Source organism: Sciurus vulgaris (assembly GCF_902686455.1).
Source record: "Sciurus vulgaris genome assembly, chromosome: 4".
NCBI lineage: Eukaryota > Metazoa > Chordata > Mammalia > Rodentia > Sciuridae > Sciurus > Sciurus vulgaris.
In genome coordinates, this window is record NC_136464.1 from 1,623,226 (window position 1) to 1,644,325 (window position 21,100).

At 50.0% G+C, this 21,100-nt stretch overlaps 1 protein-coding gene across 3 annotated transcripts in view; it reads right to left on the minus strand.

Moving 5' to 3' along the window:
* PPP2R2D (protein phosphatase 2 regulatory subunit Bdelta) overlaps window positions 1–20,618 on the minus strand; it is a 38,230-nt gene extending 17,612 nt beyond the window's left edge. For all 3 annotated transcript variants that reach the window (XM_079137751.1, XM_079137750.1, XM_079137749.1), the window contains exons 1-2: window positions 19,845–20,618; window positions 19,678–19,767 (exon numbers count right to left, since the gene is read on the minus strand). In XM_079137751.1, the coding sequence (XP_078993877.1) occupies window positions 19,678–19,767; window positions 19,845–20,478 (724 nt within the window). In that variant the 5' untranslated portion in view covers window positions 20,479–20,618. The remainder of the gene's footprint in view (window positions 1–19,677; window positions 19,768–19,844) is intronic.
* Between the last annotated feature and the right edge of the window lie 482 nt (window positions 20,619–21,100).

Genomic DNA, 21,100 nt, shown 5'->3' on the forward strand with positions numbered 1-21,100 from the left:
CATGGCTGTAAGATGGTGGCCATCTGGCTGATGCCAAGGGTCCTGCTAAATGTTTGGCTCACATCAGAACTGCGGCCATCCCCAGCATCCCGTGAGCCCAGACCACACTTCCAGCAGAACGTGGACTATGCGTGCATTCATGTCCCTTCCCTGCCCCTAACCCAGAGGGCTCAAGAGAAAGCTAAAGGCATCACTGTGAGGCTGCTTCAAGGAAGGCTGCGGAGGACAATGGGGAGACGCGGGTGTGAGCTGCGGGAGGACTGCAGGTACCCTGCCAGTGGAAACAGTGCTGCTGCCACTTCCTGCTGCTCAGATGCTGGCTGCCAGGACTTTAGCCTCCCCACCACCCTGGGACTTCGCTCTGAAATGCAAAGCCCAGGCAACCTGTCTGGGGTCCTGGAAATAGTGGCTCCACTCTCAGACGTGGACCAGCAGCCCGGCGTCACGGACATTCAAGAGATGGAGCGTAACCAAGGATCGCACAGACGTCAACGCCTCGGGAGCTGGGGCACACTGCCCAGAGGAGCCTCCCAGCAGCCTGAGAGGCAGGGCTACCGAACCTCTGTCCAGAAGCGGAGCGGATGCTGCTACTGGGCTCGGCCACAGCCACCCACGGGGTTCCTTGAGACTGAGTGGCCTGCTGCGAGAAAGACATGAAGGAAGCATCATCTGAAACCCAAAAAGGAGCAACAAAATAAAAACCACAGGACTTTTCTCCAGGATGGAGTAAAGAGATGGCCAGCAGGAAGTGAGACAACCAGGATTGGTTTCAGTGGCCCATCGCCCAGGTGACAAGCTCTAGAAGACAAGAGAGAAAAGGAAGGAAAAGTAGGGGTTAAACCAGAGCCGCCTGGGCCAAGCACAGGTCCCCAGCTGACTCAGATGAGCATCAGCTCTGCTATGGAGCAGGCAGGCAGGGCACCTACGTACCAGCCTCAGAGGACACGGTGTCACGGATGAAAGGGACGCACCCCAGTGGCCCCGTGCAGGAGACCAAGCATCACCCTCTCCTAGGACTCCAGGAAAAGCAATTTCAGCTTAGGTTCCACACGAGCCCAATTTCCCATCAAGGTTGAAGGAGGAGTAAAAATATTCTCAAAAAGCAGAATCGAAACAAACAAACCTTTTCCAGGAAACTGCTGGAAGCCAATTTGTCAAAAGAAGAGAAAAACAAGAGAGTTCAGGGAATGGTTTTCCAAAAAAACAGTGAAGTCGTGCCAGGACACAGGCTCTGCGGCCAGCGGATTCTGCCAGGAAGCCGTGGTCAGGCTGCAGGAGACTGGCTGGACAGCCTTTGGGAAGGAAGAGCTGCAAGATCACCTGGCAGACAAGCTGTCCTTTGCAAAAGGCACTACATAGAGAGCTGACCCTGTGAAAACACAGCAATCAGCAGCTCTAGGAAAACAGAAGCTCATATGGAAAAAGAAACAGCAGGTCCGTAGTGGATGGTATTTACACAGCTACACACAGCATCCTTCTGGCTCCTGTTTTGGGGTACATGTGGGTTGAAAGTGATGCTAGTAAGAATCGAGCTCACCAGTCACCCTACAGGAAGCCTTTCCTTACTGACAAGACCAGGAGATGGACGTGGAAGCACATTACTTGAACCTGGAGCTGCTGAGAACACCTCAAGGCCCAGAGCGGGGCAGGCAAGGAGCAGCAGGTGGAAAGGAAAAAGAACAAAGGAATGTGGACAGTGAGCAGCAAGGACTCAGCAGGGACGTAAAATCTGTGGGATTTTTACAAGATGGGAGCCAGGTACAGTGCTGCATACCTATAATCCTCACAGCTCTACTCAGGAGAATCAAGTTCAAGGCCAGCCTGGGCACCTTAGCAGAACTTCATCTACTTAAAAAAAAAATACACACACGCACACATATGCATACATATATACTAAGTCACATCTACGGCAAACAAGGAGAGGGAAGATAGATGGAGATGCAGAGCTGGAGAGCAGGGCAAGGGCAGCAGGCACCTCCTGGGCAGAGGTAGGGTGTGCCACAGAAGCAGCAGGCCATGGACATGACACAACACTCCAGCTCAGACGGCACCTGCTCGAGGCACGGAGAGATGGTGTGCCAGGTGAGAGGCAGAGGCGCCGTGGGGGTGCACACGATGGTCTTGGAGGGAGAAGCGACCACCCAGGGAAAGGCCCACTGCCTCATGTGGCCACGAGCACCTGCCTCAGAGCCAAGGCACTCTGACCTCTTCTTGTGCAACAGACGTTTGAGTCACTCTCTAAGGCGGGCATTGCTCTGAGAACACACGGAACCAGGCAAGCCCCTGCAGGCCTGGGATTTATCCTTGAGACTGGACTAGCAAGTGCAAAACAAGACCACTGGGTGGTGCCAGGCCTGCAGAGGCTGGTGCAGTGAGATCAGACTGGGCATGGCCAGGGGTGCAAGGGCGGAGTCTGAGGAGCAGGGAGGCTGCTGTCCTGTCCCTTTGCAGTGCGACCAAAGAATACCTGACACCACTAAATCTAGGGGGAATGGAAACCTGTTTCTCACACTCTGGGAGGCCAGAAAGTCCAAGATCAAGCAGAAGGCAGAGGCACAAAAAGGAGCAAAGCCCCCCTCGAGCCCCAGGGTCAACAGCCATCAGTCCACTTGCAGGGAGGGCGCCTGTGATGCAGACACCTGCCGACATGGAGCGCTGTCATTCATGTTCCCACAGCTGAGTTTTAGGGGACACTTTAAGAGCACAGTGCTGAGTTAGACCCGGGGTCCAGGTTCTAGTAGAAAAACAGGGAGGCGTGACGGCAGGGAGACAGGGTGGCGGGTACAGCAGAATGCAAGCGAGGAGGTGTCAGTCTCAGGAATCGTGGTGGTTCACCAGACCCTGAGGCCCAGGGGTGAAGAACACAGTGCTCGTGACCAATTCTGGGTAAGCATGCAGGCATTTGGTGTGTTAGCCTATAGTTTTCCAAACCATTAGGTTCTCAAAATGAAATACAAGTGTGGATATTCCTTTTTCTCTACTTGGCTCAGACTTCACTGTCACCCCCCAGTCCGCAGCAGCTTCCCATCTGGCTGCTTCACTCTGGCAGTCTCTGGGTGTCCTTTCACTCTCCAAAGCAGATAGAAGACAGTTTAAAAGGTCAAAGGCAACATCATCCTTCCGCTATCAACACCAATCTATTTTCCAAAACCAGCGAGACAGTATTTAGGACTGATAACCTACGATTACTAAGTCACTGTCAGTACAGATGGACCCGTGACAGATGAGAAGTACCAGTCTCCATCAGTTTCACTTCTCCTTCACCTCTCTAGCTGGCTTGAGTGGTTATGTACACACAGCATGGCAAGTGCCCAAGTAAGTTCCTGACACAGAGGCAACTCTGAGGACCTAGAGAGCCATCGACAGGACTGTGGGGGCCGAGCCCTGCATGTCCCTGCACTGCCCCACTCCTACTGGGCCCCACTCACTTTCCCTCAGCGTATCCTCTGAAGCCATTCTTGGCCAACAAGCACATGAAATCGTGGGCAACCCCTTTAGCCGCTAGGGAAAAGCTCGTAAAAGCCACAGTGAGACACCATCATGCAGCCACCAGGAAGGGTGAAAATCAGACCACCGCCTGTGTCACAGCAGCTCCCCTGACTGCTCCTGGCAGTGGGAATTGGCACGGCCAACTGAAAGCTCTCTGGCAATATCCACGAGAGCCAAACAAGCTTATGCCAGAACCTGGAGATAGCACTCCAGATACACAGCCACCGGGTCAGCAAGATGTTCACAAGGAGCAACTCAGCTGTCCACCAACAGCGAAGAGACACACACGCTGGGTGCACTCTCACAATGGAGCACCACGCAGCTTCTCAGCAATGAGAAGGAACACATGCCAGCTACGTGCCATCAGGAAGTCAGTGCTCCGAGTGCAGGCAGCGAACTCCACTCACAGGGCAGAGCCGGAGAGGGAGGGCCCGAGCCTGGGTGCCTGCTCCTTCCCCCCCAGCAGGGCTACCACACAGCTTTTCCACTGGGTGAAGCTCACTGTTGCATGCTGGGGGCTCCGTGTCTACTTGTACACCATCATATTTCCTAAGCAGCCAGGTCTTCCCTCCGTCCTGGCCTTGTCAGTTACCCATCTCTACTTGGACTCTTGTGCCCACTGGGATCTGCTGTTCCTAATCTGACTCCAGCACCCAGCCTCCCCCTCCTCCAACACTTCATGCATTTTCCTGCTCTGAAACCCGGAGTCCAGGTGGCTCCCCAGAGCACTGTCCAATCCTGCTCAGCCCTGAGATTCCTCCTGGAGCTTTGGGTGCCCCTGAACCATGGCTCCGCCCCCAACTCCCTCTGATCATCTCTACCTTTTCTTCGTCCTCCTCCAACTCCTGCACCCAGTCACTCACTCGCTTCCTGCTCATTTCACTGAAAAATCAAAGTGTGCAGGAAAGAGCGACCATATTCTCCACCATCAGATAAGGTGGTCCCTTCACTTCCCGCCCTTCAAGGACTTGGTCCCATGGCAACGCCCCCCTCCCACGTGCACCTCCTCCCCTTACTCTTGTGGCTCACTCCCATTTCCAAAAGAAAACGCCACACTCCCCCAGCTTGAGTAATCAGAAAAGCCTGAGCCCCCACCCCTGCAGACCCTCCCTGACTCCCTGGGTGTCCTCTCCACCCGGTACACTGGCAGCTCCCTCCGCAGGCTCAGCCACTTCAGCCCACTCACTCTGGCAACTTTCTCTCCTCCCTGTGACCTGTAAGAGGTGGACAAAGGGTGAGGCCATCAACCTGTGCTCTGCAGCATGTATCAAAGGCATGTGCACACTGAAGGGCGTCAAATGGCGACTCACAGAATTCCAAGAAATTCACTGAAAGCTCCTTCGCACACGCGTTCTGTAAGAGGAACTCACTACACATCCAGAACAAGGAGTTGCTGCTTGTAGACATGGAACTTGCTGAGCTTCCATGTGTCCAACGGGTGCCCCCATAGAGTGCTCCGGATGCTAGACACTGACATGAAGAGAAAGTGGAGATGTCTACCTGCAGAGAGACCTACAGTTTCTAAGTATGTTTTATCCTCTAAATACTAGGGAATTGAATTTAGGGGTGCTCTATCACTGAGTTGCATTCCCAGCCTTTTTTATTTTTTAATTTTGAGACAGGGTCTTGCTAAGTTGCTGAGGCTGGCCTCAAACTTGGGATCCGCTTGTCTCAGCCTCCTGAGTTGCTGGGTTAGCTGGCACACAACTCTACATCCTAAGTATGTTCTAAAGCAGATCACCCTAAGATGAGCACTACCTTTGTTCAGAAACCATACACACTGACGTACCTGCTCTACAGCCTGCACCAAACACACACAGCAACCACCTGGGTAAGAGGAACTGCACAGCTTTACACAGCATCGCTGGAATCTCAAGGCACCCAAACTGAGACTGTTTTCGCCAGTTTTTTTGCTGCCGTGACCAAAGGACCTGACTAGAACAACTGTGGAGGAGGAAAGGTTTGTTTGAGGGCTCAGGGTTTTAGAGTCTTGGTCCATAGAAGGCTGGCTAAATCCTTGGGGGGTGGAGGTGAGGATGGACATCATGGCAGGAGAGTGTGGCAGAGGGAAGCGGCTCACATGGTGATCAGGAAGCAGAGAGACACCACTTGCCAGACACAAATATATACCCCTAGCCACAACCCACAATGTCCACCTCCTCCAGTCACACCCACCTGCCGCCAGTTGACACTCAGTTAATCCCATCAGGGATTAATTCACTGATTATCTTAAGGGTACAACCCAATCATTTCTCCTCTAAACCTCTGTGCATCATCTTACATGTGAGCTTTTGGGGGACACCTCACATCCAACTCATAACATCCTGTTGTGGTGTCAGAAACTCAAGGATCTCAAATCAAACTTTTTGATTTTAAAACCCACTATAAAGCTACAAGAATTAAGACAGTGTGGGACTGGTGTAAGGACAGACATATCTGATTTTCAACAAAACTGCCAAGACTATTCAATGGGAAAATGGTATTTTAATGAATGGGGAACCAAGACAGCCAAATACCCACATTGAAAGAAAGAAGCTCCATGCTTACTTACAGCACATAAAGTTATGTGTTATTTATTATATACAAATTACACATATAACTACACATAAAACTATCAAAGATGGATTTTAAAAGTGTATCAAAGTCTAAACATAAGCACCGAAGCTATAAAACTCTTAGATAAAAAACAGAAGAAAGGGGAGATCTTAAATTAGGCAATCATTTCTTAAATATGACACTAACAGCACAAGAAAGAAAAAATAGATAACATTATCAAAATTAAAACTCTTGTGCATCTAAGGACACCATTAAGAGAGTGGAAAGACAATCTGCAGAATGAAGAAATAGTGCAAACCATGTACACAACAAGGTACTTACACCCCAAATGCATGAAGAACACTTACCAACTCAACAACATAAAGTCAAAAGAAAAATGGGTAAAGGATTTGGATTTCTTTTTTTTTCAAAGAAGTTATACAAAAGTCCAATAAGTACAGGGAATATTGCTTGACGACATTAACTACTAGGGAAAAGCAAATTAAAACCACAAGATACCGCTTCACAACTGTTAGAATGGCTAAAACTAAAACACAGTAACGAGGGCCAGGCAGGATGTGGAGAAGTTGGAACCCTGTACACTGATGGTGGAAAGTGAAGCAACGTGGCCAACTGGGAAACAGCTGGTAGGTTCTCAAAAATGCTCCAAAGAGTCACCACATGACCTAGCACGTCGACGCCTGGGTCATAACAAAAGAACTGAAAACACGTGTCCACACAGAAGCCTGCAGAAAGTTCCCAGCAGCAGCAAACTGAATAAACAAAATGTGCACACATCTACATGATCTGTAACTACTGCTACACGCTACGACACGGGTGAACCTTGAAAATATCATGCTAACTGGAGCAGCCAAACATAAAAGGCCACATCTTACACAACTCCATTCATGCAGTGTCCAGAATAGGCAAAGCCACAGAAACAGGAGATAGGTGGTTGTGGGTGGGTGGGGAGTGACTACAGTGCTTTCTTCTGGGGGAGGATGAAATGTTCTAGAATTCGACATTAAAGCCCTCTAAAATTGAGGGTTGTGAACACACTAAGAGAACCACCCAGGATACACTTTAGGAGGAAGAACCCATGCTGTGTGAGAAATGGAAAGTCTGGTGGTTGATTTTCAAATCCAGTATTCAGCCGTCCTGGGACTCAGTCGGGGCCCCCTTCCCTTTTGCCCACTCTAGTCCTAACATGAGCCGAGTGTGTAGACTACACCCACTACCAGGAGCTCTTCCTCTCAGGAGTGAGGGGCAGCACCCTGTTAGGGGCAGACGTTGGCAGACTGCCCGCCCAGGCTGCTTGCCCATGGACTCCCTCTGGGAGAAGTAAAGTTTGCCTGGCCCACCACTGTGGAGCTCGTGTCTGCTTTCTTGGGCACCCTGTTATTTCTAGCAGCTGTGGAACTGGATCTCAATAAAGCTGTTATGAACAAAGTGTACCTTAAAATGAGTCAGATCAAGCAAAGGATGGCACAACTTGTGACCTGGCTCAATGTATATTCTAAAAGGTGACCAAACTGTTTTGTTTCTCCTTGACAAAACCCCCTGCTATAAATTTGTTTTCAACAAAACACTATTTCAAATATATTTTTCTCTTGAAACCTAAAGAGGTTTTGTCCTCTGACCATTCTGTGCAAGTGTGTTTGTAAGATGATGAAGGCAGCAGGGGAAGATGGCGCGTCTTTTATCACTGTTTTATCATGGAGATCGGTGTCCGCGTCATTCCCGTAACTGTGAGTCCTGTCTGATCCACGCAGCAGACTTCAAAATTTAGGAAACCACATTTGTACTTTGCCATTAAAGCCCACTGCAGATTTAACCACCATTTTCCAGGAAAATCTGATTTATACAAAATGCTTGACACTATTTCTCCCCATCCCATGCTGAAAAGCGAGAAAATCTATCCGAAAGGTTTTCCGGTCGCGTATTAACCTCTCTCGTAAACATTAACGATCTGACTTACAGCAGGATATTCTATGCTTGGGAATTCTACCAGTAAACAAGAACCACGAGGGCAATGGCAAATCAGCAAGAGGTCGGTGTCTCTGCAGCACAATCACTGTGCTCCCTGGGCTCTTCGGAAAATCAAAAGCACAACTTTCCAACTGAAGCACATCTTGCCTGCGCTGATTCCAGCCCCACAGGCACACGCAGGCAGAGTGACGTTCACTCTTCAGGCAGGTCTGGTCCGGGGCCTGTGCATGCTCAGGGTCCTCATCAAGACCGAGCCCTCGGCTCTCCGTGCAGCCGTGGTTTTCTCTGGCCCAGCGCCCAGGCCTCATTTGTTTCATCCTGTTCCATCCCCTCCCATATTCTCCGCCTCGCCTGCTCCTCGCGCCCTCCACTCTGCCAGGCCCCGCATGCCCACGTCTGAGCACAGGTTCCGCGCCGCCTGGACCCCTTCGAGCCCCCTGCCAGGACTGCTGAAACCCTGCAGCACACCTCCGTCTTGGCACCTCGCTGGAGGGCACCTCATCTGGGCACAGCTGGTTGCTTCCAGACAGCAGAGCCTTCTCCCTGTGGACACTGACCATTCCCCAGGCACGGCAGACTTGTCAGCACAAAGGCTGTGACCAGTGGTTCTCCAGTGCCGGGAAGGATCACCACTTTAAGAACTGGTACCAAAGGGGAAGAATGAATCTCACAATCTGGGAAATGACCTTTAAACCCAGCTACCAAATCAGCAAGTCAAAGCTGCTAATAACTAACTCTTTCCTTCCATTCCATCTTTGCTTAGTTCATCAGGAGCACACACAACCCTGAATCCTTCCTTACACTATCTAAACACTTAAGTATACGTACATACACATTTAGGCTCTCAACCACAGAAACTCGAAAACAGGCAGGTTGATCATGCGAGTGACAAAGTTATCAGGCAAAAAGTAAAACAAGTAGGTTTTATCAAACTTTAAGCAACAATTACCAATTCACAGTCTATTATTACTTAGTTTAGGAAAAAAAACTGTAACAAGCTAGGTACCTCAATGTATAAATACAATTTCCAAATAGCTTTTCAGTAATACATTTACTGCTTGAGAATATAGATTTAACAAGTATAAAAGAGTAAAAGCGACATAAACAACAAAAGTAGGCTGAAAACATTATCTCCTACTTTAAAAAACCCTCATCTGATTATGCCGTGAAACAGTGAAACTGGAATGAAACCGTGACCCCACACGGACAGGCCTGGAAAACACTGCAGCGAGGTCAGGAGACACGCACGCACAACCACTGCAGAATTCCACTTATGTAGGAGACACGGACACACAACCACTGCAGAATTCCACTTATGTAGGAGACACGCACGCACAACCACTGCAGAATTCCACTTATGTGAGTCCTTAAAAAGCAAATTCACCCAGACAGAAAGTAGACTGGGGCCAGGGATGAAGGGGAGACGAGAAAGGCTTATTACTCCCTGGGTGCAGGCTTTCTGGAGGGATGGAAAGCTCTGGATACTGGCAGTGGTGATGGTCACGCAACACTGGATGCACCACCGCTGGAACACACATTTAAGAACACCTAACTCAGTAAATCTGCTATGCATGTTTTGCCACGACCTAAAAAAATTCCTAGACCTAAAACACACACACACACACACACACACACACACACACACACACACACACACACACACGGCAATCGAGACTGCTCTCTGCAGGTCAGGGAAGAAGGCAGGCCAGGCAATCACAAGTTGGGGGACAGAGATGCAGACATGGGATCCCAGCGGCCAACTCTCCTGCAGGGGTGGGGCCTGTGCTTTCCCTCCCACTCCCCGCTTGACCTGCCCCCAGGGTCAGTGGTCAGGGCGAATGGCTGGAGGCATAGGCCCCATCTACTATATATATATAGATATATACTTTTTGTACCTTCAACAGTGATTTCAATGGCCTTCTAAAGTGACAGTTGATAACCTCAACGTGCCTGGAGACATGTTTCACCAGGAACAGTCCCTTACGGAGAACACGGAGAGGCCCTAGACAGAGAGCCAAGATGATGACGCACTGCTGCTCTCGCTGCTTAAGTCCACGTTCTTCCACGCACAGGACTCAATCAAGGACAGGCAGACCTTTTCTTGTTCTGTTTCAAATGAAGACACCATTTCACAGCTGAACTTAACCAGGGTTCCAGAGCAGAAGAAACCAATGACTTTGGCTGGTACTACTTCAAGGATTACCTCTGAAAACTGACTTGTACATTCCTTTGGGTGCCACACACACAGGCACAATCCGCGCACTGTGTCCTCTGAATAGACCCCCACGGTCTATCCGAAGGGAGGAGAGAGGAGGAAACACCAGTAGGCTCAGCAAAGGGATCCCATGCCACTTCTGATGGATGAGAGGTAATCTGTGCACCAATTCTGATCAAAGTTCAAAAGTGGGGATAGCTGTGAATGAACATCCCAGCGCAGAGTGCTGCCAGGGGAGAAGAAGTGCAGGCAGGGGTCCTGGGGAGCTGCAAAGGAGGACTTCCGCTGTACCTGTACCTTTGACTTCTTACAAGAACCCAGACCGTGTCAACAGTCACCAGATGTTGAGAACAGGGTGTCCATTTTTATTTATGTTATACTACAGCTACTACTGTGTGTGTGTGTGCACGCACACTTGTGTACAGTCTTACTTATTTTAAGGCATTCTATAGATCTATGAGGACATGAGGTGGGGAATGAACAAGACTTTAGCACACACTACGAACTGCAGAAGCAAAACCAAGTAGTGCCACCAGTGCTTGACGCAGCCAGGACATCCACAACTGCACTTACACCCGCGAGGCACCCGCCTCCCCATTCCAGTGATTCGGCCGGGGTTTTATTTTAAATCTAGGTGTGGCACAAGAGCACCTGTAATGAATACACTTATGGATATCTGTTTTGTCATTCTAGATACCTGGAGCAGAACAAGTAAAACTGAGAAAAATGTGCAGGGCATGTTTGAACACAAAGACTGGCAGCCTAAAGCAGTTTGAGGGAGCCACACAGAAGGTGGAATGATCAACGGAATGCACCACACCTGCAGTCACAGCAAGGCAAGCAGACCTTCCTCCTCTAGCCGAGGTCAAGCCAGGCACCTCCTCTTCACTGACCTCCTCATTACTACAAAAATGCTGCACCCTTGGTATGAAACAGAGGGCACAGAGGTGAAGGTGTGCAGGTAAAAGCAAAAGGCCCTCTTCACTGCAGACCTGGCTCCTCACACCCACAGGCACCCAGCTGCTGACCTCTGGCCACTGCCCTGGCCAGGGCATTCCCAGCCACTTGAGCTCTACAGGGATCCCTGTTATGCAAACACTGTCACCCAAGTGCCCAGCCTGCTTCCTAACAGGCCAGAACCTTCAGCCCACACATGTTCACGGTAACACACTCCACCGCTTCACTGCTTTTAGGCATTTAGGTTTTCCCTCATTTTATGCTGCAATGCCAATACCCTAAGCACTTCTTTGTGAAAGGCTGGCACATTCCTGTGGGACTCCTGTAGAATCCTGTAGGATTGATTCCTAGAAGTGGACTCTTACCCAAAATTTGACAGAGAAATACCAAATTGCCCTCCAAAACATAAAACACTGTTTTGAGAAATGTCAAGCAAAAGTCGAATCTTTAAAATTGCTTTAATCAGGCTTGCTTTGCTTATTGATGCCATCTCTGAGATTTATATGGACTCTCTTACTTGCCCCTCCCCCTTTCGCAGTGCTAAAGACTAAACCCAAGCCCTGAGCAGGTTAGACAAGCACTCTGTCATTCAGCTATATGCCTGACCCCTTTAAAAGTTTTTGTTTTGAGATGGGGTCTTGCTGAGGAGTTGCCCAGGATGGCCCTGAACTTGTGATCCTCCTCCTCAGCCGCTAAGTTGTAGGATCACAGGTGTGCGCCACCACACCTGGTCCTCACCTCCCTTTTTAAATGAATAAATGTGGTTAGAATGCATCTGGTTTTTGTCACCCAAATGCTCCTAGTTACTAGGGAACTTGCTACATTTGGGGGAGGTATGCTGACTCAGTGAGATTCCTAAGTTATTAAGACACTTCCTTTGTGCCAGCACTGGGCTCGGTATGGCATGACATGGCAAAAGATAGCCATGGTCCATGCCTTCACACAACTGCATTTCTGTATTCGCCACAGTTTATCACGTCTGCAGATTTAGATAAAATCTGTCCAAGTAAAAGGGCCAAGGTTCTCAGCTAGAGTCAAAGCTGTAAGTTGGTGCTATCTTCTATGGCTGTTGGGAGCAACCAAATATCCACACATACGACCTCTCGTCAGATTCTGCATGTCCACTCCTGGCTGGACGCTGGCCTGCAGGCAGACGGACTACGAGACTGCTGTACTGCCAGTAGTAGTGAGACCACCTGCACTGAAGCACGAGAGTCACCAGCAGGAGGAACAGGACTACCCAGAGGGCAGCCTAGCTGGAGCCGGGGTGCAGAGCACCTGGAATGAAGCCCTGAAACTGTCGGTGAAAACAGCAGGTCAGAGTGACGTCCAGAGAGGATTCCACGAGTGTGACCCAGACCTGAAACCCCGGAACTGTCGGTGAGAACAGCAGGTCACAGAGTGACGTCCAGAGAGGATTCCACGAGTGTGACCGAGACCTGTTGTCTCATAGTCAAACCAAGTCATGAAGCAGGAACCGATGGACGGTCTGAACGTCTGCTGCCTAGAGGAGGCGCCTTTAGGAAGGTCCCAGACAGCAGAGACAGGAACGAGCAGCGAGTTTCCATCCTCATGCATCCACAGCATCTGACTGTATTTAACACTCTATTTTTGTACTTCGAGACAAAAGCAGTAAGATCTAGTAAAGACAAGAGGGGGCAGTTAATCTTGAAATCTGCCCCGTCCTGTCATCCCACTGCCAACAGCTTGCTTTAGAGTAGCGCCCGGGATGGTCTGTGGGACCCTGCGGTCCCCAGGAACCTCTCAGAGCGCCTGAGGCCAAGGACCCTCCTAACAACATCACCCTGCAATCTGCTGTTCAGCGCTATCCCGGGCAAGCACGAACTCTCCACTTTCCTTTTCCTCACAGAATAACTTTGGAATTAGGAATAAATTTCCTTGAAAATTAGAAGTGAGTCTCTCACTTCACAGAACTTGCTGCCAATGATAAAAATCCAGGTTTTCAGGAGCAAATCAGAATGTGGGGAAATCTGTATCTACTGCTAACATGACAGCTTCCTCTGAAGAGGGTGTTGGAGACAGTAATGAGCGTGATTTTCTTTGGTCTGATATAATGAACATGCAGCACTCAGCACAGAGTAGTTCAGTGCCAACACTTCCAAACAACCAGGGCCCTGCTGCCAAATCACGCACAGGAGCAAGAGCACTCCAGGTGCAGTACACCACCACGTGCTATTTTTTTTTTTTTTTTTTTTTTTGTGGTGGTACTGGGGATTGAACCCAGTGCTCTGCAGAGGCAAAGCGAGCACTCTGCCACTGGGCTACAACCCCAGTCCTCAGAACTAGGGATTCTAATACAATGGTAAAAAGTTCACTCCCAAGTTTCAGATCCCAAACTGTAACTACTTAAATCACCACCTACTGAGCTGTGCTGGGTGCTGGAGACGACCAGCCACCTGCCCCTGCTCTGACTGCAGTACACATGAGCGTGGCACCAAACTTTTCTTTACATAGTTCAATGAAGCAACTGCAAGAGGCTGAACGTGCAAGCAAACCTGAGAACCCAGCGGTCTTCTGTTCACCTATTAATTAATTAAAAAAACTTTCCAGATGTGGTCTGGTTATGTTGCCCAAGCTGGCACCAAACTTGCCACTCTCCTGATTCAGCCCCCTAAGTTGCTGGGATTATAGGTGCACACTGCTAAGTTTTTAAAAGTTATCAAAATCATAAAACAATGGCATCCTTCTCAATAAATCTGTTTTAGGAAAGTTGTTCATCATTAAAAATGTTAACATGCAGATTTATTATTATTTTAAAGAGAAACAATAAATATTTTAAGCTACTTTAATTTCAAATGTGGTACAATCAATAGATATAGCGCACACAAACAAAAGAAAAGCTCTCTGGGTACTCAATAATGAGCGTATGAAAGTATCCCGGATCAAGAGGCTCTGAGAACCAGAGCACATAGCACAGAACACAGCTCAGTAGGTGGTGATTTAAGTTTAGTTGTAGTTTGGGATCTGAATTCATAGCACAGAGGTCAGCAAGCACAACCTGAGTGCAACACCTGGTGGCTGCCTGCTTTCACAGTCTCCTGCCACTCATTTCTTCTTGGTCTGCAGCTGTCCTCCTGCCACAAAGGCAGAGTTCAGCAGTTGCTGCAGGGACAGCCTGGCCTTCAAAGTTTGAACTACATAATACTTGGCCCTTTTAAAAAAGTCTGCTGACCCTTTATTTAGATGAAGCCCCATTTCCAGCCTCTGTGATCACAGTGATTTCCTAAGAGGAACCTCTGTCTCCATTCTCCAAAGGCCAGAGTGGCCTTCCTAAAATCATCATGTTTACATCACTCCCCGCCAGGACCTTCTAGGTTCACTGTCACTCAAACTACAACGCAAAAGCCTAGCATGGTACTCAAGGCCTTTATGTGTCACCAACTGGTTGGGCCAGCCTCCTGCCTTGTGAGGAACTCCCTTGTCACCATGCCAGGCAAACACTCTCATTTCCCAGAATGCACCACACATCTCCAGTCTGCACTCGAAGACTCTACGCCTGGATTCTTCTCCCCTTCCCTCTTCTTATTTTGTGTCTTCCTGTCCTCTGTCCCTACCCAAGTTACGTTCCCTCAATATGCTCTGGTCCCAGCCGTGGTGGGACCACAGCTTGACCCACAGCTTGGTCTCTGTCTAACATGGGTTTCTCCACTTCTGCACCCAACACTGGCCATTTTTACTGCACCACTGTGTGGTCTTCAGCCCTACATCACCCTTCCTTTTTGTTGGCCTGGCTCCCTGGAGCAGTACAGCATCAGTTCTTCTACGCGAGAGGGTCTCCTTGCATAGCACCCAGGCAGTTACCAGATCCTGTATTCCTGTTTGCCAGAGCTTTCTAAAACTTCTGTGGAATCTCCTCCATAACTCCATAATGGTCACAGGATAATAGTACCCATCTTCCAGATGGAGAAACAGAAGGTAAGAACCTAGCCACACTAACACAAAGCTGCAGGAGGGTAGAAATGGAGTCTCTACTCAAATCCTTTTGCACTGAGCCTTTCCACCTGCATGACTTTCCACACTGACTGACATCAAGCTGAAGAGACATGCCTGATCCATGAAGCAGAATATAACCAACTGCCAAGCAACGCTGTGTTAAGTGAAGGAAGTCCAGAGTTCAAGACAGAATACCTAATGTGAAGAAAGGCTGCAGCAGAGAGCCACACACAAGGTGGACTCCGAAGGACCTGTGGGGTGTGGAAAACAGAGGCATACAAAGAACTTTAGGTCAGCAAGAAACAGGAGCAAAAGTGAAGGGATGGGCACTGTCATAATATAACAACTGAAAATCCAAGAGGCAAGGCTCAAGAAAGGGTGTGGGGTGGGTGGAGATGGGAAGGACCAGAAGAAACCTAGAAACTGCTGTTTTTGTGTTTAAATACAGCTAAACCCAAATCTAAATACTTGAAATGAGTCAACACTTGTAACAACACTTCACAGATTACAAAGGCACTACACACTGACCTCAAAGTTCTTTTGGTGGCTGGCTCAGTGGTGCACACTTGTAAGGATATGGTTAACATTAGTGTCAATCTTGCAAACTTACATCTGATTGTAGTCATGACCAGGCCAGCTTCCTGATCAACCTGACTTCAAAATGTGGCTGGGCTCAGTAAGTCTGTGAGATGCACTGATCTTACAAAAGGCCCACGTTTCATTTCCTTTTATGATGCTCTTAAGAGTAAAGTGCAAACACACTATAAGATTGCCTGCCTGCTTGCAGTCAATCCTGAGATACTGTCCTGAAGGCCCTTTTCAATGGCAGATACAGATAAAAAGTAAATGGAAATTCTCTAATGAAGCAAAGGAATCAGAGGGGGAGTAATTCAAATAACCAAATACCTTGTCCCACTGAGTCTTAAATTAAAAAAGAATACCTTTGATAAATAAATACTGAATGTCCATTTCCTATATGCAGAATAGATCCCAAACTCTTAAATAAGAACTGTGACCCCAAAGTATTGCATTCTTTCACATTACATTTCACTGACTCTGAAACACCCTTTAGTACATTTAATCCTTTGAAATTTTATGCATCTTATAGTCAATGAAACAATGTACCTTCCTGTCTGATGTTCAAGTCTCCTTAATTTTTGTTACCTTCCTCAATTTAAAATGTTTCTTTTTTTGAAACACCATGTACTCCGCCCCACCCCTTAGGAAGTTTTTCCTACCCAGTTACCCAGATGCCAGGTTATTTCAACTCAAGGAAACCTTGAGTTGAACCTTGAGTTTTCATATTTCTTTAGAAAAAGGTTATTGCCTAAATCAAACCAACCGATTAACTCATGGGTTAAGAAAATGATTAAAATGAAATCATCAAATTAAGAAGACACTTACAACCACAATTCTGAGATAAAAAGACCTACCTCTTGCCCAACTATGCCAAGCTCTAGAAAATCAGGTTCTAACAAGACCTGTGACAGCCCCTCCCTAGTTTCTTGGGAACAGCAAAGGGAACATAAAAGGATTAAGACCCACATCTTTCCCACAACTAAGCAGACTGCAGGACATCCAAAAGCAGCCTGTTTGACACACAGGGTGTTCTAGTTACTCCAGTCCTGAGACGCCTCCTCCTCAAGCAGCTTGAAAAGTCTCAGAAAATGACCCCACCCTGAAATCCTTATAAATCTCGTATTACTTTAACATATCCTTCAAAGGCATTTTAGTACAATTCCTGGAGGTGTGATCTCTACTGGGCTTCAGGACAGCTAGAACCCCCAATAGTCAATGGAGCAGTGCAGCCCATGCAGACTCTGGAGCCAGTCAGCGAGGCTTAACTCTTCCGCTGCCACACAACACCTGTGAGACCAAGTTAGCTGCTGTGCCTTGACTTCTGCATGTGAAACTAAAAACAATAATTCCCGCCTCTCGAGTTGCGTGAAGATCAGATGAACTGACACTGGCAAGGACCTTGGAGCAGTATTCAGCACACAATAAGCATTCGATATATATTAACTACCCCACCACCTGGCTAGGTCTTCTACCCGCACTGAGGTGGGAGCTCTTAACTGAAGGATCTCCAGGCTACATGATGTTCATGTGCAGGAAGCACGCTCGGGCTGGGTGAGGGCGACCAGACAGCACAGCAAAAACCTGCAGACACTCACGTCTCCCAGAGCTGCCACCATTCAGACGCAAGTTAGCAGTCTCTTTTTCCTTTTCCCTAGAAGTCGCCCTGCTTCACTATTTTGATCCTTGGTCACCTCACCCACTTTTCTGCACAGGCAGGAGAGGCCAGTCACCATGGTGGGAAGCCTGCTAATCTCCCCACTTGCAGGGGGATGAGAATCACTGATGGCACAGTGGAACTATGGCTCTTAACAGGACAGCTGTTAAGAGCTCATCCACAACAAAGTCCAATTCTATAAATAAATAAATAAGTGGCATCAAACTGTTCACAGTCCAATATTGGCATAGAGGTTATACTGAGGACCCCAGAATTACTCGTTTAAAAAAAGAAATCAACAAAAACCAAAGCCCTTCCCATGCTACTCATTCCATGGCCTCCCAAGTCAGGCCTGCCTACTCCTACCTGTGTACCGCCCAGGCTCAGTGGGCACCTTCCCTAATGAAGTCAGGGGAGGACCCAGCTTTAATCACTCTGGATACTTCTGACAACCCATCACAGTGATGGCAGAAAGTCAGGCCAAAGAGCAGGGTTCAAGAACAAAGGCCCACAAGTCACAGACTTACAAATATATTTTGCCACATGCCTTCAGTTCTGCAGTTCAAGCCCAGAGCACAAAAACATCTCCTTGAAGTCCCTGTCTCACCAACGTTTCTCCTTCAAAGTTGAGCTTGGGCAGAATGGGCTTCTTGATTCTCGTTCCTTTAATAATCCCCAGTTGCTAACGATTACATGCTCCTTCTTTACTCTAGTAATAACACAATTCAACATCACAGCTATTTGACAAACGAAACCGATATAAATGTGTTAATCCTGATGGATTAACTACGTTTAAAGCATATGTGGACTAAAATAGAAAGCTTTGAATACATACAATAAAAAGAAAAATGTGGGTGGTATCATAGAAAAAAAGATGATACCCAAAAAATGACAACCTGAACACCAGCTTTTCCAAGGACTAGGGATGTGTCTCAGCGGTGTACGCACTTGTCCAGTGTCAGGGCTCTGGGTTTGATCCCCAGCATGACTGGGGTGGGGAAAGCACTCACACTGCAAAGTTCTAATCAGTTTACTTCAGACAATGAGTATTTCTGCCAAGACTTTTAAGGGAAAGAATGCTATTTTCGTAAGTGTAAAGTTACACTTTAAATACATCAGTTTAGATGTATTTAGACTGGCTTATCAATAAAAACTACTTAAATTGGCTTATCAATAAAAACTACAAAACGGGTAAACCAGAAATCAAGACTAGCTCTTAGTGTCCCACTACACAAACAAGCTTTGCCTTCTTCCAAGAGAACTCACGTGGGAGGCTGAACTGTGTCCCACTTGGCACGTGAAACAAAAAAACTAGAGTTAACATGTTTCAAAGCCATACAGAAGAAACAAAATCAATAGGGTATTAAGTTACATAAAAAGTCACCTAGTTCTCATCTCAAACCATATACCTCTTTGCAAGTGTCTGAGGGCAGTTTCCCTTGCTTCCTGACCTGGCACAGTGTGCCCAAGGGGCCACGGTCTCCAGATGTCCTCAAGGGTCACGCGTCCTTCCAGACACTGCCAGGGAGGGGAACAAGGTGGAGGAGGAGGAAGCAAAAAGTCATGAGGTGCCGAGGTGGAGGCACTCGGACCAGACGTCTGACCAAAGGCTTAGTAACCTGGGACAGGGAAGGGTACTTGGTGCAAAGACACATATTTTTTCAGTGAAAGTGAAAGATCCACAGCTTAAGGTGAGTGAGCAAGAACAACAAAAAGTCACCACGATTCTAAACGGGAAAGACTAAACCCCGAGCCTCCGAATCACCAGTACCCCCCTTCAGCGCGCTGCAGGCTACCAGTCCACAACCGCAAACTTCGGGCCCGGCCGGTTGGAACCGAGATAGGGGAAGACAGCAGGCAGGAGGGCGACGCTCGAGCAGAGGGGCCGCAGGCGTCCGCGGAGAAATGCCCCGCACAGACCAGGAGAGCCCGCAGTCCCACTCGGGCTGCAGACCACCGGGGGCGCGGAGGGGCCTCGCCGGTGACCCGCAGAGGTCGGTGCGCGCGCCCCAGCCCGCCCGGCACGGCCCCACACGAACTGCCACCAACACCCGGACCGTCCGCGGGCACCCGAGGGCCGGCGTCCACCGCGCCCCGACTCCCCTTCCTCGGACACCCCGAGTCCAGCCCACCGGCCCACGAGCCCACCGTCCACGCACACCAGGAGGCCGGCGTCCGGCGCTGCCCGCGTCCGGCCCCCGCCCCTCGCCGGGGTCCCGCAGGCCGGCGCGGGGCCGCGCGGGCGGAGGTGGCCGCGGCCCGGCGCCAGCCCCCGCGCGACCTTGCGCCGCTCCGGCGGCCTCACCTTCCGCCACGTCCTCGTCGACGGCGCCCTTCACCTGCGAGAAGCACCACTGGAAGTCGTTGCCCGCGGGGCAGCCGCCGCCTCCGGCTCCTGCAACACAACGGGCGGTCAGCCGGCCCCGCCCGCCCGCGCGCCCCGCCGCCCGCCCGCGCGCCCGCGGACCTCACCCGCCATGGCCGCGGCGCGGGACGGCGCCCGCCCAGCCCTGTGCGGCCGACCGCAGGCGCCGCCGCGGAGCCTCAGCCCCGGCCGCCGCCGCCGCCGCCGCCGGGGAGGGATTTTTTTTCCCTTTTCAAAATGGCGCCCAATGCCCGTCGCCCTGCCGGCTGACGTCATCCCCCTCCGCCTCTTCGACAGGCCCGGGCGGGGCGCGCCGCTGGGGCTGCCGGGGGCACGCCGCCCGCCGACTGCGTCTGCGCGAACCGCCTTGCCCCGGACCACACGCCACGGCCGAGCTGGGTCCGCCCGAAGTGCGACCAGGTCCAACGGGTGCCGGCGAGCTGTGAGCCCTTGACCTGTCCGGCAGGCGACGTACGCCGGCGGCTCCCCAGAGGGCCGGTCGCCCCTGCGTCGGCTGGCTCCAGTGGCCGGACTTTTGCCTGCGGAAAGGCCCCGCCCTTTCCCACGCCTCGGCCAATGGGAGCGCGGGCCCTCCGCGGAGCAGCCAATGGAGGGCGCTTGGCGGCAGTGGGCGGGGCGTCCGGGCGGGGGCTCTCCTGAACGCGAAGTGCGGCACCCGCCCTTGCCCGCCTGACGGAGCCGGCCCTTGGTGGGACACCCGGTCCAAGAGCGAGGTTCCATACCGAATTGTTACTTCAGGGGTCCTGAGGTCTCCAGGTGGCCGAGGGAAGCGGGACTGACCGTCTCTGCATTTGTGGCTGAGCTTCTCTGGCGTACGGAGGGATCGTTCACTGTGGGTTTGATGTATCAGAGATCAGTTTCTTTCAAGGATGCTGTGAGGTTGGTTATATCGCTGGAGGACAGTTGCTCCCATTCGGGTCCGTTTTGCACGCCTCGGATATTTATTAATTAGCTCCTGCCACGTGCCACACGCTGTTCACAGTCCTGGGGGTGCAGCTTGAATAGTCAACAAACCCCTGCCCTGGGAGTTACCGTTCAGTGGGAAAAATAAGGAAAAAATACGTAGTAAGTCAGATGGAGCTGAGAAATATAAAGCGCAGGAGGAGAAAGGTATGCGCGACCGGAGAGCTGGAGTTGTAAAGGGCGTGACTGGAGAAGACCCCAGGGAGATGAGTGAGCAAGCCTGCAGACCCCCCGGAAAGGCTGTGCCGGGAAGTGGGGGCTGCCAGTACCGAGGCAGCAGTGAGGACCACTCCTGAGGGGTGTAAGTGGCCCAGGAAGCTGCCGAAGCACAATGAATGAAGAGGAGACTACAAGTAGTAGTGGAGGCAGGGAGGCTCAT